Here is an 18,682-nt window from a genome sequence, read left to right on the forward strand (position 1 = left end):
TTCTCACATTGGTCAGAGTTTCACGGTTTATTTATTTTCCACGGAGTCCCGCTCAGCTGTCATGCAGTATAAGTGAAAAGCTGTGCTTTTAATTTGAATGGTGACACCCACAGACATTATCACAAAGTATAAATCATAGGAAAGACTTGCTCATACCGTTGGCTAGAATTATGCATTATAGGCTTTACAATAGAGAGAGAGAAATAACAGATAAACCAAGACTGCTGTTCGGTCAATTTTCCTAATGCATAAACAGCTCTCATTAATAGTTCAGCATGCTTTCACTTTTGTATTTGACATAAAACGCACATTTACCGGTAGAAATGACATCCCGCACTATATATATATGCCTATTACATATCCACAATACACTGTGATGTAGCCAGGTTCGGATCGTATTGCTTTCTCACTAGAATCGATCTGGTTCAGGTTCCGGAACAAAAGTCTAGGTGTGAAAGCACCCTAATACTGCTGTTCAGTGGACAGCTCTGATTTGCTGGTCAAGGACATTATAAGTAGTAAAATGAGTATTATGAGAGAGGTATATTATTATATTAATCTGGTTTAACTTGTTTTTAGCATTAAAGGTGCAGTATGTAATTTGACACCTAGTGGTTGAACTAGGTAATGCATTCCTGAATCTAAACACATGCAAGCGCAGCTTTCCAAATTGAGGACCAAAAGAACTGTGCCTAATTATTGAGCAAAAACGCTGATTTAAGGCTGATTTTGGTCAAGTTTTAAATAAAGGCAACGGCACGCGAAGGAATATTTTAATATTAAAAGGAGTTTTTGTCCTTACCAATACCTGGAATTTATATTTTAGAAATGGTTTCTATTTTTGTAACTCAACAACAGAAAACTTGATCACATGATCACCTCAGGTACTTTATTGTGCTTTATTCAGTGTTAAATGCTAACAATGTGAGTTTGAATGCTATTTTACATGACATTTATTGACTACTGAAAGCAGCAGCAGATAGTTCATCTCAGATCTTGAAAACAAAATAAACCCTTTGAAATTGAACTTTTGAACTGTGACTCAGTGTAAACCAGCACATATCAGTGATTCAGCATGTACATTTAATAATGTTAAAAAGATTTTACTATGTATTGATTAGATTATAAACCTTAACATACGGGGCGTCACGGTGGCACAGTGATTAATAAACTGATTAATAAAGGAACTAAGCCAAAAAGAAAATGAATGAATGAAACCTTAACATTTCGTGAGTGAGTGCATATTCTGTGCATCTGAAGGGCTGTATTTAAATATCTGTCCTGTTTTGTCTGGTGCAAACAGCCAAATTTCATATCATTGCAAATCTCGTCACGAAGCGTGTAGTTAAGATAGGGGGGTACAATGTAACCTGCTCACCTAATGTTTACGATCATAATATTTATATTATTTGCTAATTGATAACGTCATGTGGAACTCTGCGTCTCATTTTCGTAGTGTGCAACTGTCCACCAGAGGTCACATTTTGGTCACGGACGCATGCTTTGAGAGCCTTCCTAACTGAATAAATGAAATCCGCCGTTTTCCAACAAGCCAACCCAGGTTGTTGAAATATAATTGGCTAAAGTGTCATTGGGCGGGTTAAAAGAATCAAAACAAAGACAGACGTTCCAGCACATAACAGACATTTTCAAAGTAGAATATCTGACTTAAGCATTGTTTTTCAGATAAACAAGAGTGTCCACTTGGCATTTTTCTTAAATATCTGCAAACATATTATGGTAATTTTTATGCTTTATAAGAGTCAACTTACATATAGCACCTTTAAATGAAATGCCGAATTTTTGGTAACATAAGTGTAGTAATCTTGTTTAGGTGATCGTTAAAGAGTCTTAAAAATTCTCTTTTAAAATTCAAAATATGAAAAATATAACAGGACATATGTTGATCTTACTTGCAGTGTTGGAGGGAAAAGTAATACATTACAATCCAAAGCCGGGGTGCCTCAACTCGGTCCTGGAGGGCCGGTGTCATGCAAAGTTTAGTTTCAACCCCAATCAGACACACATGCGCTAGCTAATCAAGCTCTTCTAGAAACATCCAGGACCGAATTTGGACACTCCTGATCTAAAGTTACTTAAAAAGTAGCTAAATTTGTTAATTTGTTACCTCTTAAGAAAAGTAATGTGAAAGTATGTGTAATTCATTTATATAGGTTGGTTTAAAGAGTATGGGCTTATTTAGAACACTGCTTATTTGCGATTATTAGGCAATTAAACTTAATTTTTTTAAAATGGTCTTAATTCAGTATACTTGTACTTTATTTAATCAAATGTGTAGATTGTTTGGTTGGATTTGAAATGTAAAATAGCGTCATTTACTGTTCTACATACTTCACTGGTCATCATTACTGATCTGTATGTGCCACCTACTGAATGATTGAGCATTTTTATTCTGCAAAGTGTTTTCTGCAGGGGTGATTAATGCAGCATAATTCAACATATGTTTTTAATTAGGTTTTAATTCATATTTTGAAATAATAAATCTAATTTAACTAAACAATTACTCAAGCTAGCTAATGGCCACTGTGTGGATCATTGACTATGTTTACATGGACATGTACATGGACAGTAATCGAATTATTTGCCTTATTTAAATTAAGACAATAATAAGATTAATGTGTTTACATTCATGTAAGGTGCAGGTTAAGGTGTTTACACCGCGCTATCCGGATTTCCTCTGGAGTTTCATGTAATTTCGAGTGTTTTATTTTTAATTTGTCGACTTTACCTGCAGTTTGGCACTTTGACTTTCATTTAGGAATATTTCATGCATGCCCTCTGTGACAAAAGAGATACTGGATGCAACTATAAACTGCTGAAAGAGTGTAGTTTTAATGGAAGTTCATACCGTACGCTGAATGGAAGAAAAAAAAAACTCTGCATTTCACGATGCAGGTGTCTGTGGTCTGCACTGACTCAGTAGGTGCAGAGAATGTCAAACAGCCGTGTGCGTGGGTGTGTGTGGACTATCCTGTAGCACAAAAAAGTCCTACATGACGTTAATAGTTCGATCAAGGTGTTTACATGTCTGTACTGCACTTCAATAATGCGACTAAAATCGGCATACTCCACATGTCTTAATTCGATTTCTCTTTAGTTCGAAAAATGCTTCTATTTATATATTTATTACTGAATGACAAGGTCGGTTTGCTATTGGCCTTGTGACAAAGATCTGAATGCGAAAATATCTGGATTTTGGATTCTCAACACATTTTTGCAATTTATTTATTTTGCAAAATGAGGGTTGGATACTCGTTAAATCAATTACTATCATAAATATAATAAACTAATTATTATACATTTAGTTTAAGAGGTCCACTCATTTTAAATTTCTGGCCTCTCCTCTGATAAATAAATTTACTTACTTACCCTCTCCCAGGGCCATATATATATCGAAATTTATAATTAGTTATAGTTGGTTGTTAGCCCAACGCTTAACCCACAACCTGGAGGACCAGGACAAACACACATACACTACGGACAATTTAGATTACCCAATTCACATACAGCACATGTCTTTTGACTGTGGGGGAAACCGGAGCACCCGGAGAAAACCCACGCCTACATGGGGAGAACGTGCAAACTCCACACAGAAATGCCAACTGACCCAGCTGGGGCTCGAACTAGCAACCTTCTTGCTGTCAGGCGACAGTGCTACCCACTGCGCCATCATGTCGCCCTGATATATACATATACTACATATTTGAAAAAATGTAGACAGCGCCCTCTAGTTGATTTGACATCTGAAACGTTCAACAACAGGTACCCAGAGCATTGTATTTTACGTTTCATGAAATGTGGGCTGAGGCGCGTATTTGCAACGAGCCTGGGCTCTATCTTTCAATTGATGATGTTTCTAATTGAATGAGCGCTTTATAACGACTGAATTATCACAAACGTATGCAACCTGCCTGATGTTTGCGCTGATTAGCCTGCTAAATATCTTCCAGCTTTCCGACCAGATTTTCCTTCTCAAACTAGAGAAACAAACAGACTGTTGTGCAACAGAGGACCTCCTCCATCCATCTGCCCAAAATTCAACTCTTCCCGCTTTACGACTCAAACTGCAACAAGCAGGCACAACTAAACAGAACCACATCCAGCAGACTTGGTGACAAAACGAGCCACTATCTCCATGTAAATAAAGTGTTCTGCCAGCGTTTGAAGTCCCTCTCCCAGGGCAGCGGAGCTGGAACAAGTTTGAAAAACAGATGTAAAGAATTGCCAATCTGTCCAAATGCCAGTTGCGTGGGAACGCCGGGATCTCAGATTTAATCGGATCTGGTCAGGAGGTGAATAAAGGTTCGACATCATCCAAAGATAATATTATTACAGCATACCTCAGATTACGGATGCTTTCAGGACACCTTTTTAAAATACACATCAAATCAAAACTAACCATACTGATTTTACTACCTCACATTGCTAGTTTTGTATTGGACAATTCATCTGTACATTCATACATTCATTTTCTATTTGGCTTTTATTTTTCAGGGGTCGCCACAGTGGAATGAACCGCCAACTTATCCAGCATATGTTTTACGCAGCGGATGCCCTTCCCGGTGCAACCCATTGCTGGGAAACATCCATACACACTCATTCACACACATACACTAGGAACTTAGCTTACCCAATTCACCTATAGCACGTGTTTTTGGACTTGTGGGGAAAACCAGAGCACCCGGATGAAACCCGGGGAGAACATGCAAACTCCACAATCATCTACTGTATGCATGTCATTAAGAAATAAAATCCCTTGTTATCTAAAATTGAAATCTGAAAATGCTCTTTCTGTTTGTTTTCAGTTAATTTCTCCGATTGCCTCTGTCTGAGGTATTGGGTGTGGTTAACATACTTAGCCACGCCCCTTCAACTGTCAGTGTTAAGACTACAAACAGAAATGGTGAGGAGGAGAGTCTGTTAGGCTGTATTAACTCACCTGAAACCCTTTTCCAGATCTTTCTGAATGAAATGCCTACTTTACTACATCCAATCAGCTCGCAGTAGAAAAAAACAAGCCACGCCCACTGTTTTCTCATTTAACATCTCTAGGAAAAAAGGTCGCAACTTCCACTTCATGCAGACTTTAAAAAGCCTTACAAGCTGTGATGACAATTTCTTTGCACATTAGTCCAAAAATGCAAATGAAATTTATGCGCAAAACTGGAATATCGCATAAAACATTTGAGAATAAAGCACCCTTTCCATCCAAGAGAACAAAATCGTCACTTCCTGAAAAACTGGCGCCAAATATCAGAACAAAAACGGACGTTCCTGTGTTAGGAGAAGGCCTTTTTTATATATATAATAACTTACTTGTGTCTTAGAACACATAGATGAAAGGCAAAGTGCGCAGTCATGTCATCTTGCTTTTGGAGGCGGGAGACTGTTTTTTGGGAATGTTGGGAAGATTTGCGCATTCGTCACCAGGATGGTCGTCACTTCTTTCTCATGTTTATCATTTTAAAATGTTCTGACCTGTCGGCGCCAGTGGTGTAGTGCTTAGTGTGTCGACACATGCACTCCAGTGCTCACGGCGACCCGAGTTTGATTCCCGCCTTGGGAATTCCTATGCCGATCCTTCCCCTCTCTCTGCTCCCCATTCTTTCCTGTCAATACTCTACTGTCCTATACAACAAAGGTGAAAACCCCTTAAAAATAAATATAAAAAAAAAATTCTGACCTCATCGTCCACCCAAACATACCTGTCACTTTCCACCCTTTTTATCATCACATGATCTGTTGGAGCGAAATCACATGACTTATTTGATGCGCATGCTGGAATTTATTCGGTAAATAAATTTTCATCATAGATTATGCGCATTTTTTCTCATAGGAATAGAAACGCAGCTAGTGAATCATTCTTTTCATGAGAACCTCGTTGAATCTAGGCCCACATGTGTGTCTAACGCATGAAAAGACACCATGTATCTTTTTCGTCTGGACGCGTCATCATCAGTCTGAGTTTAATTCCTCTGAATCATCTGAGGGTCTGCAGTGACTCAAAACCACATCGGATGAGAACTTCCTCTCTGTCACGTTTAATGATTATGAACTGAGCACATTAGTAACTGTGTTTGTTTGGAATAGCGGTAGACATGAAGCGTAGGGAACATAAATTAAAAATCACACTCACCAGTGTCGCCTCTTCTGCCCATCCTTCCACGTTTTCCTGGAGGACCTGGAAAGATGTAAAACAGCCTGATAAGTATTTTACATAAAACAATACGTTTCGAAAGTCATTGTACTTCCAGTTTGATGCATTACTGTGATTCTTAAAGAGCCCATATTATGGGTTTTTGAAAATGCCCTTCCATGTAGTGTGTAACACAGCTCTAAGTGAAGTGAAATATCCAGCTAAGGCTTAAATCTGTAAGTGTACAGTGTTTAAAACTATTGATTCATCTATAAAAGAGTCGACTCATAGTGCTTCAAACGAGTCGCCTTGATAACGAGTCATTAGGTGTTTCGCGATGACGCAGCCACGAAACACAAGCCTCGCCAGTAGTTACGCGCGCAAACCAGGGAGATTTGAAACCTGCGGCCCCGCCCACTAACACAGAAAAAACACTAGACACACACACACAGACGCCGCCGGTCGAATGAAGTCACGCTGTGCTCAGATGGATAATATTGACAGTCTCTACCCAAAGATGAGTTGTTAACCTGGTACAGTACACGCGGTTACTCTTTATATTCTCTTATCACATGTAAGCCACGTTAAAAACGCGACGCGTGCTGCTTTGTTTACGGATTTAATGTTAAAGGCTTTTGTGAGCTCGCGTTCCACTGCCGTTTGTCGTTGCTATGGCGATCGATCGTAAGCTAGGAGACAGGAGACTTGTGTCACTTTCCCTAGTTCTTCTGAGGAGCGTTGTGTGTGTGTGTGTGTGTGTGTGTGTGTGTTAGAGAGAGAGAGAGAGAGAGACTCGCGTCGCTTTCCCTAGTTCTCCTGAGGAGCGTTGTGTGTGTGTGTGTGTGTGAGAGAGAGAGAGAGACTCGCGTCGCTTTCCCTAGTTTTTCTGAGGAGCGTTGTGTGTGTGTGTGTGTGTGAGAGAGAGAGAGAGAGAGAGAGAGAGAGAGAGAGAGAGAGAGAGAGAGAGAGAGAGAGAGACTCGCGTCGCTTTCCCTAGTTCTTCTGAGGAGCGTTGTGTGTGTGTGTGTGAGAGAGAGAGAGAGAGGGAGAGAGAGACTCGCGTCGATCTCCCCAGTTCTTCTGAGGAGGGTTGTGTGTGTGTGTGAAAAAAGCCTTACACTATGAAGCGCGTGTGCACTGTGACTACTTTTATATAGTTGATTACCAGCTGGGCATTTCACTCTGTCTCGTGCTGAAGCCTGTCACTGTCGACCAATCGCAGCAGGCTGTCATCGGTCCAATCAGCGCAGATTAGCTTCACGCTGAGGAGGGGTTTGGGAACAAATGAATCGCTGAACGATTCATATGGGAGTCGTTGGGATAATTAGGTATAAATAAATGCAGATTATAAGACCATCAAAGTGTTTTATGACCTTGCATGCATATTAGACTGTTGTTGGAGACCCTTACAACCTAAATATGACCCTATTTCATGTATAATATGGGCTCTTTAACTTTATTATAGTCTTTTGTATGGTCAGATTTGTATACTAAAAAAATGACGTTGGAGCAATTTGCACACAGAAATTGATTACACCGTTCATAAACAGCAAGTAGGTATACCCATGGGTATATTGCAAATGTACATACCAGGTTATTAATAAAACATTCAAGTCTCCCAGTCCTTAAATTTTTCTAAAATTGTATGATTTACAATCCCCTAGTGTTAAAAACTAATCTGGATTTAGCTAAATCCAGATAAAAAAACGGGGCATTTATACCTATAAGCCCCAGCGCGGGTCAAATTTACCCACTATATAATGCCTGTATTTTCGCCCTTTCATTTTCGCGCCACCTGTGTTTAGCATTGCATGTAACTAGGCAACGTCTTTCACTCAATAGATAGTGGCACTACGCGTGGATGTGCCACTTGACAGTGCAGATCAGTCGAGGAGAATGACGAGCATGGTGAAGGCACAATACAAACAGAATAAAACGTTTGTCTAGTGTCTGAAGTGTCGAAATGCTGTCTGTGAGAAATGCACAGCTAAAGTAATAATTGTTTACCCAAATTGCATTTGAGCAACGTGTAGAACTAGGCGACTGTAAGTAGTCACACAACACACATTCATATTTAGATGATAAAGCCTAACCATGAATGTTCAAACTTTTAATTAATTAATTTATTATTATTATTATTATTGTTGTTGTTATTATTATTATTATTTATTCAATTTTAATTTTACTGTTTTGGCATTTTTGTAGTTTATTGGTTGCTACTGTGATAAATAATATTAAAATCTGATCTACGATGTAACGGATAAAATCATTTTTTGATTACCTGAAGTTTCTTGGTGTTGTTCTCTTATTTAAATGATAAATGATTGAACTAAGCAAATTAATAATTAATTAGTTAAGGCTGTGCAATTTAATTTGTTATCGCATCTTACATGTGGCAAATCATTATTGCTCGATGTCTATAGGCTATTGTAGTAATTTAAATATCATAGTTATATTAAAATATTGACTCATGACATTAAACTATAATATTGGCCCACCCAATATATATTTACTTCCTTTTAATTCTAGTTGTCAGTGCAGGCTTGTTTATCTTATATTGGACGTTTTGAAAACAAAAAACTGACAAAAATATAGCTATTTCATAGACTATTTCATATTTTCATATATTTTGTGACGACAGTGGCATAATACAGTGAAATAAAATGCTCTTTAGCCATATTAAAACACTGTTCATGTGCGTGGGTAAAATTTACCCACATGGCAGTTTTAGGTATAGAGCGACCCTTGGCGGTTCTAGTGTTAAAGTTGTCAAATGAAGTGCTTAGCAATGCATATTACTAATGGTTACTAAAATTCAGTTGTGATATTTCTGTAGATATATAGATATTTATTTTTTGTGGTTCCACGACAAACACTATTGTCTTACTGAAGGAAGTTTTAATTTGCATAACTAAAAATATTAATATAATAAAGTGGTCCTCATCCACCGGGCTGCGGACCGGTGACGGTCCGTGGATCAATTAGTACCGAGCCGCACAAGAAATCATTAATTATTTCTGTTTTATTTATTTTATTTATTATTATTTTCTTTTATATTTAGAAAAGCCTTTTATTTTGAAAAATGACCATATTCTCTTGTTACATCTCGGTCACTTGAGCGGCCAAATTTAACCCATAAGCAGCAAAACGAGTAAGAAACAGACGTCTTTGCAAAGTTTCTTTGCTAAGGGGAAAAGGCCCAGTGAATGACCCACGAACTGCCAAAGAATAGATCCGAAACCCATTTGCCAATAAATGAGGTGAATACACCATGGCTGTGCAAGAAGATCAACTGATGTAGATTGCAAATGACGGTGTCCTTTTAGGGGCAGTTCACATATTGCGTCTTTTCTACAGTTTTCTAGAGTTTCTAGAAGTTTGTTGTTTCCAACAAGCGGCGTGACGTGCTCGTGCCTTACGTGCGTGACGTGCTCGAGCGCTCCGCGAGTCACGTGACAAGAATTAACCGATCAGCTTCAGCTTGTATGGAATATACACATTTCGGTAGACTAATTATCCCAGACAAACACAGAACACCCAAACACTGCAGTGCTTTGTAATTTTCTCCATAAATAAAAATTGTATCAGAGTTACAGCAATGTTTTGTCAGCTTGTCATCCTCTGATAAAATGGTTGATGGTCGCCTAACCCATCCCCTAGAGTCCATGGTAAAATTGTGAAGCATTGACCAGTCCACGGTGATAAAAAGGTTGAGGACCACTGATTTAATACAATACCAATGATTAGAGCTCTGACGAGACACTCCACGAGACGTGACGAGACATGAGATTGGGTTCACAAGAACGAGACGAGATTTTTATACTATTTTTTGGAATCCTCATTGATGAAATATATGAATGGAAAATAGTCGTTTATTTAACTGAAAATAAAAAAATCTCAAAATGCAAAACTATTTAGGTGCTGTTTTATTTTACTTCTGTTTTAATCAATTATGCAAACACTGCAAAATGTTTTGCTATTAACTGACTCGACAAACTCTGAGCTGCTGGATGTGAGTATGAAGTAAGGCATAAATGATGAAGATGATGACGGGTGTATGTGTCTCCAGCAATTCATTGTGTGTGCATGCACTTGGACGAGATTTGTGAAATTCCAAGAATAGTGTAAAACAATCATGTCGCAGTTTATTCTGTCACAAAATGCGGCTAAAAGTCCTACACGATGGTAATAGTTTGATCACAGATATTATATGCCTGTACAGCACTTCAATAATGCGGCAAAAATAGGAATGTTTCATGTCTTAATTCGATTTGTCTTTATGACTTATGACTTTAATCATAACTAAAGTGCCATTCCATTGCATGGGTAATGTGTGTGGTGGCAGTTGTAGCAGCCTTTGCTTTTGGACACGACAACCTTTGGACTTGAGTGGTTACGTCACACTCACTCAAGCAAACGAGTGATGCAAAACACAGAGGCAGATCGGGTTGCCAGGTGTATGCAAAGCACCTGATTTGCAGTTCAAATTCACTCTTGCTCCCAATCTTCAGTGCTTAATTCACCCTCACCTTCCATCATAACATCACAACTCACGAGACAACTTTTCACCTTGAGAAATCTCGTCGTCATTAATCTCTCGTAGCCCGAGATCTCGTCACATCCCTACCAATGATTCATGAAATGCTGATACAGTACCCAAAAAGGAAATGATCACAAACTTTTAAAATTTTCAAACATATTGCATATGAAATGGCTGTGGGGTATATATTAGAACATAATCAATGTAACATGGGTTTAAAGCAACATTTTTACCATTTTTATGGTAACCATTTTTACATTATTTTAATGATGACTTGATGTTATTACAGTTTTTCTCAGTGGCTTTGGTTCATTTCTCACAACACTATTTATATTTGCACAACAGTTAATGCATTTCTTTAGTCATTTGTGCACATCATAGTAGCAGTTTCTCATTCCTTCCAGCAAATTGCAAATGCTTTTGGACATGCATCAATCGCTTTCATACAACTCTCTGCTGTTTTATAACATTATCATTTGCTTATGTCATGTCAATCAAAATGAACTAAACTTGTGAATGCTGAATAGTCATTCCATATAAAACTAATAGTCCTCATTTCATTACTCGAGTCATTACATACAAAATGTTGAACTAGTTGTCAAAATCTGTCAAGCAAATTTTATTTATTTTTATTTTAAATAATTTTTTCTTGAAAATGTCTTCTAAATTGAACAATTTCATGAATGATTTACAGACCTCTGTATGTTGGAGGTTCAGTTCCAATATGTACTGCAATATTGTTTACAGTTGTGCACAGCTCTACCCAAAGGAAGTTTATGTTGCACAATGCTGTGAATAAATTCTCTTGTACTCAGATACCTCACTAACAGCAGTGATGTCTAAGTTTACTGTAGTTTTCAAATGGCTGTGCAAATAGTATATAGCTGTAACACGGGGAGTGACAGAGACAACTGGGTTCGGATCCACGTGTAGGTTTATTGGGTAGTCAGGCAAGCAATGGTCAACACAGGTGCAAACAGACGTATAAAGGCAGTCCAGAATCGTAGTCATAAGTATCAGGCGAGAGGTTGAAAGGCAGGCAGCAGACAGGGACAAAAAGCTAAACTAAGCTAAGGTCAAAACACGGGAAACCAAGACAAGAAAAAACCGCATTGAATTGTCACTATACAGAAAAAAAGACTCGGCAATTGGAATGAGTGTGTGTGCTGCTTAAGTAGTGTGTGTAATCAGTCCTTGACAATCCTCAGGTGGTGCGTGTGTAATCAGTCAAAATGAGGAAGTATGTGTGTGTGTGAGCGGAGTGAATGTATGAAAATGTAGTCCGTGAATGGTGGGTTTGTAGCCCATAAGTGTGTGTGAGATCCAGCGATCTATAAAGTACAATCGCTGGTAATCGTGACAATAGTGCTGAGCATTTTCAGGATGTGTTACCAAAATCTGACTTTTTTGCAGTGAAAAAAATGTACAGAGTAAACTGACATGATGAAAACATGACAAAGCCATTTGACCATCTTGTTCATAAACAATGGTGTCAGGACTTCATCTTGATGACATTAACACTTGACATGAATACTTGCTTTTGAGGAATGAGCTCTCCATTTTGAGCAAGTGACACGCTTTTGCAGGTTATCAACTAGGTTTTGCAGTTTGTACTAATTGTTTTGAGAAATGCATGAACTGTTGTGCAAATGTAAATAGTGTTGTGAGAAATGCACCAAAGCGACTGAGAAAAACTGTAATAGATATCATTATACATAAACAGAAGTCAACATGTTTTTATATTCGTAAGTCAATGTTGTCACAACTGCTGATTTTTAAAAATTCTTCATTATACAAATATAATTTCATATATTTTTTTACTTGATATCTGACAACAGTCAACAGAAAGTACATTTATAGGACGATTTTGTTTAGATGTAGATAGATACATAGACAGACAGATAGATAGATAGATAGATAGATGGATGGATGGATGGATGGATGGATGGATGGATGGATGGATGGATGGATGGATGGATGGATGGATGGATGGATGGATAGAGAGACAGATAGACAGATAGATAGATAGATAGATAGATAGATAGATAGATAGATAGATAGATAGATAGATAGATAGATAGATAGACAGACAGACAGACAGACAGACAGACAGAGAGACAGACAGACAGACAGACAGACATAGATAGATGGATGGATGGATGGATGGATGGATGGATGGATGGATGGACGGACTGGCGGGCGGGCAGATAGATAGATAGATAGATAGATAGATAGATAGATAGATAGATAGATAGATAGATAGATAGATAGATAGATAGATAGATAGATAGACAGACAGACAGACAGACAGACAGACAGTTTGATAGATAGACAGACAGATAGACAGACAGATAGACAGATAGATAGATAGATAGATAGATAGATAGATAGATAGATAGATAGATAGATAGATAGATAGATAGATAGATAGATAGATAGATAGATAGATAGATAGATAGATAGATAGATAGATAGATAGACAGACAGACAGAGATGGATGGATGGATGGATGGATGGAAGGATGGATGGATGGACGGACGGACGGACGGAGATAGATAGATGGATGGATGAATGGATGGATGGATGGATGGATGGATGGATGGATGGATGGATGGATGGATGGATGGATGGATGGATGGATGGATGGATGGATGGATGGATAGACAGACAGACAGACAGACAGAGATAGATAGATAGACAGACAGACAGACAGACAGACAGACAGACAGACAGACAGACAGACAGACAGACAGATAGATAGATAGATAGATAGATAGATAGATAGATAGATAGATAGATAGATAGATAGATAGATAGATAGACTCTATTTTTAAAAACTATTCTTGATTTTTGTATAACTATAATGGCCTATTTTTTTCTTTTCATATTGGGATGAAATATGACTTGGAAATCCCCTGAGCGTGTTCATGAAATTCACAGGAGCAGAAGTCCACATGAGCCGAAACAGCAGTAACTTGACCTGTGCAGCAGAAAGGTGCAAAAATCTACATGTGTGAGGCAGAAACCGGCACAGTCGCAGGTGGAACGATGGAAAGCTTCAAGGCGAGGTGCAAATCCATTGTTCACAGATATAAACGCAGCCCAAGAGTGCATATCAGAGCATGAGGCATCTGGGCACCTCGCACGGCTTCCTGTTCGTGTGTATGTAAGTCAGAAGAAAGCAGCCGAGGGCATTTACCTCCCAGACGGTAGCCAGTCCCCCTCCTCCAGTCCTTTTTTTTTCCTCTGCTTAACCGATTAACCCCTCCTTCTCTCTGTCCCCTGAGCACTAAATCACTTCCATCAAGCTCTTTCCCTCCCTCTTACTCGCTGCTCTGTTTTAGGTACTGTGAAATAGAAACCATACCTGAGCGGGGCAGGAAAGGGGACAATGGGATGCTAATGAGCTTTATGGTTGCAGACACACTCTTCTTGATAGCGTTTTTGTTATTGTGAGTCTACGATACCACTGGCGAGACAAGACCTCTTTTTTAAAAAATCTATCTAAAATGAACTCAAAATCATTCATTAATTTATTTTCCTTCGGCTTAGTCCCTTATTTATCAGGTGTCGCCACAGCGGAATGAATTGCCAACTATTCCGGCATATGTTTTATGCAGCTGATGCCCTTACAGCCTCAACCTAGTACTGGGAAACACCCATATACTGTCACATTCACACACACACTCATATACTATGGTCAATTTAGTTAATCCAAATCATCTATAGTGCATGTCTTTGGACTGTGGGGGAAACCGGCGCACCTGGAGGAAACCCACACCAATACATGCAAACTCCACACAGAAACTCCACACAGAAATGCCAACTGGCACTCGAACCAGCGACCTTCTTGCTGTGAGACGATAGTGCTAACAACTGAGCCACCGTGCCACCCATTTTGTGAAGTAATAAATAAAAAAGGATGTGCGCCTGCTGTCATGTTCTGTCATTAAAATCCAATCTAAAATGCATCCGAAAATGAACGTCTGCTGAACGTCTGCTTTTAAATGTTGTAACTCAACTGTAAAACAAATATCCTCAGTTTATGCAGTCTGTATGAAAGCACGGAGAGGTACACTGGCCCCAACCAGTCTCAACATGTCTTGACATTAGTGGTCCTCAACCAATGGACTGGTACCGGGCCGTGAATCAATTGGTACCAGGCCGCACAAGAAATCATTATTTATTTCTGTTTTATTTATCATCTGAGTCTGAACAATCTTTTTTTTTTTATCTTTTATTTTCAAAAAATACCGTATTTTGAGCACCCAAATTTAACCCACAAGCAGCAAAATGAGTAAGGAACGAACGCCTTTGGAAAGTGTCTTTGCTAAGGGGAAAACGCTTAGTGAAGGACGCGCAAACTGCCAAGGAATAGATCCACAACCCATTTGTCAACAAATCAGATGAATACACCATGTCTGTGCAATAAGATCAACTGATGGAGATCGCAAATGACATTAGCATAATGCGTCTTTTTTAGAGTTTGCGCAAGTTCATTATTTCCAATGGAGTTGTGCGACTTGCACGTGCAAGCGGTGCCCCGCCAGTCACGTGACAAGAACTGACCGATCAGCTTCATACTTTGTATGGAATATACACATTTTGGTAAACTAATCAAATCAGACAAACACAAAACACCCAAACACTGTAGTGCTTTGTAATTTTCTCCATAAATAAAACTTGTATCAGAGTGACAGCAATGTTTTGCTAGTGCATTACTTGTCATAAATCTGTCATAAACATAATTCAAACTACTTATTTAAATTATTTTTTGTGTGGGGGGGGGGGGGGCAACTTCATTATTTTATATTCAATCCACTTAAATTTGTAAAAACGATTAAGTTGTTTAGCATGCTGTCCAAGGAGAGAGCCCTGAGCTCATAAGATCCAGGGCGAGAGGGGAGTTTGAGCTCAGGTAGATCATGAGAACTCCCATACTTATTTATCTTATTTATAGCTAATGACAAATTAGGGATTGCTTTGGAGAGATATAGCAATCTAAGGGGCTGATCACACCGAACGTGCTTTTACGTTCCAAACACATGAGGCACACCGTGTTGATATTGGTATAATTTGAATATTTAATAATATTGTGATACTGAAGATTTGTGAGTCATACAGCTCTGGATAACTCAAAACAGCGACCACTAGTCTCTCCTTGATCTTCAAAAGTCTCTTTAGTCGTTTTGACAACACAAACACTGCTGTCACCTCAAAGGAAACCCCGCCTCTGCTTTCATTTGATTGGAGAATGAAAAACGCGACTGACGTAGCATGGTTTTTCCACTCAGAGTTGACTTTTTTTTTCAACAGCGAGCGCACAGCACGTAAAACAGCAAAATGCGAGGAGCAGCAATCAGTTAAAACGTGAGGTGCGCAGGGCGCATAAGCAGTGCGCAAAACACTCGAGACGTTAGTAAACCATTCAAAAAGACGCCTTTCAGCACAATAAAGGCGTTTGTTGTGTTCCGCCCCTAAGAGCTTATCTATGGTACCAATTTGGTTTGGTCAATTTACTTATGTCGCATGTCTTTGGACTGTGGGAGAAAACCGAAGGAAACCTACGCGAGCACGAGGAGAACATGCAAACTCACACAGAGGCGTCGACTGGCCAAGTAAGGACTTGAACCAGTGACATTCTTGCTGTGAGGCAACAGTGCTAATCACTAGGCTGCCATGTCACCCTATTAAGGAAAGGGGAGGAGGAGTAGGGGTGAAAGGGGGGATTCTTTAAGACGAAGATAACTCTGATTGTTTATGGTGAGTTAGGAATCATCTGATTGGTGAATTAGTGTTAGCTAATGCAGGACCAGCCGTGGTCAATCATAAGCATGTGATCCACTCAAAATAAGTTTAAAAATAAACTTCACTCAATCGATTTGTTTTGGGGCAACAGGGAATTGTGTGGAATTTTATCCGAAGAAATGTACACTTTATTTTATTATTTGAATGTCTGAAGAGCTTTTTTCTACATGGAGGATGAGAGAGCTCCTGGATTTCATCTAAAAGAGCTTAATTTGTGTTCTGAAGATGGAAGAAGCTCTAAGGATATTTAATTGACACGAGGGTAAGTAAATAATAATAGAATTGTAATTTATGGGTGAACTAACCGCTTAAACTTTTTCCAATTTAAGGTGGTTTAAATTCCCCATTATATTTATTTATTTATTATATTTATAATTATATTGTATTTATTTTTCCAGCATTTTCTTCTAAAATCTTGTCTTGGTCTCAACCCTAAAGTATTGGTCTTGTCTTGGTCTTGGTATAGGAGGTCTTGATTACGACACTATTTTTTCCCAGCATCCTGACCAACACAGCAGGCAAAACCTGGCAAAACCACCCTCAAATTACACGCTTTGATTTGAATTGTTTGGGCAAAATAAGCTGCATTTTATTGCTTCAAAAAAGCCTCCAGAATGAACTGCACGCTTGACTTCAGTTGTAAATTGATGCGTGTAAACACTTTTTTTTAACAAGCCGGAGTAGAAACTTTGATTCTGAATTTCTTATGTGATATTATTATTGTTTCTTATTGTTTACACCATGAAATTTTCCAAAAGAGGGTTTTAAAAAGCAAATGAAACGTGTTTTGGTTCTCTAAAGAATTTGTGAGAACCTTTAGAGAACCTTTAGAGAACATCACCTTTTTTTCTTGAGGTGAAGAACATTTTAATCTAAAGGACCATTTTCAAGCATAAAGGTTTCAACCATAAAGGTTTTGTGGAATGAAAATGTTTCTTGGATGGTAAAGGTGTGTGCGTGTGTGTCCGTGGGTATGTGTATGTTAGTGTGTGTGCATATGTGTGTGTTCTCCTCCCATTTTTAACCATGCAGAATGTTTTCTGGAATGAAAATCTTTCATGGATGTTAAAGCTTCTTATTAACTGACTACTCACAGCTTTCTAAGACGTCCTTCCTTTCAAGATACACTTAAAGTCTGTAGATTCCAGCTTCAGCATTGCCTCTCTGTCCCTTTCTCTCTCATCTGAGTCTGCTTTACATCATTTACGGCTTTCAGCTCAACATCTGCCGTAATGACGTTCCAGTGTTTGTGTACGATAACACAAATCACAGTCAGCATAGTGAAAATAGTGAGCCGAGGCTTCATCTTTGAGCTCTTCTGGCTTCTAGCGCTACACAGTATCCCATTACAAAAAGACCAAACCACAACGGCTATAAATACAAGTGTAACTATGTTCTTCAGCAGCAGAGCCCATAAACACCATGAGGAGCTCCAAGGGAGAAAAAAAATGTCCCTCCGCGCTTTTTTATCTGTCAGCATTTGATCAACTGTCTCGTGGACAATTATCGCAACAGTAACAACCGCAAGATTAAAACTTCAGTCTGTTGGCAATCAAGATCTCATCTTAAGTTCTACTGTGTTCTCTGTGAATCTGTCCCGTTCTCTGTCATGTTCTCTGTAACTTCCATCAAGCTTCTTTACATAGAAAAACAATGGAAAAGTGTATTGGAATGGACAAAAGCCACTTTATGAGGTACACCTGTCTAACTGCTCATTAATGCCCATTTTTTTATTAGCCAATCACATGGCAGAAACTCAATGTATTTAGGTATGTAGACATGGTCAAGACGATCTGCTGCAGTTAAAACCGAGCATCAGAATGGGAAAGCAAGTTGATTTAAATGACTCTGAAGTATGAGTACTGGGATTTTCATGTACAACCATCTTATACAGAGAATGGTAGGAAAAAGAGAAAATATCCAGTGAGCGGCAGTTCTGTGGGCGCAAATGCCTTCTTGATGCCAGAGGTCAGAGGAGAATGGCCAGACTGGTTCGAGCTGATAGAAAGGCAACAGTAATTCAAATAACTACTCGTTACAACCGAGATATGCAGAAGAGCATCAGTGAATGCACAACACGTCCAACCTTGAGGCAGATGGGTTACAGCAGCAGAACACCACACTGGGAGCCACTCCTATCAGCTAAGAACAGGAAACTGAGGCTACAATTCACACAG

General features: G+C 38.8%; 1 protein-coding gene across 1 annotated transcript in view; it reads right to left on the reverse strand.

The window, feature by feature from the left end:
- col23a1a (collagen type XXIII alpha 1 chain a) overlaps positions 1-18,682 on the reverse strand; it is a 299,792-nt gene that overhangs the window by 89,934 nt on the left and 191,176 nt on the right. Inside the window, exon 3 of the mRNA XM_056472084.1 lies at positions 6,158-6,202. Within this exon, the coding sequence (XP_056328059.1) occupies positions 6,158-6,202 (45 nt within the window). The remainder of the gene's footprint in view (positions 1-6,157; positions 6,203-18,682) is intronic.

Source organism: Danio aesculapii, chromosome 14, assembly GCF_903798145.1.
Source record: "Danio aesculapii chromosome 14, fDanAes4.1, whole genome shotgun sequence".
Taxonomy (NCBI): Eukaryota; Metazoa; Chordata; class Actinopteri; order Cypriniformes; family Danionidae; genus Danio; species Danio aesculapii.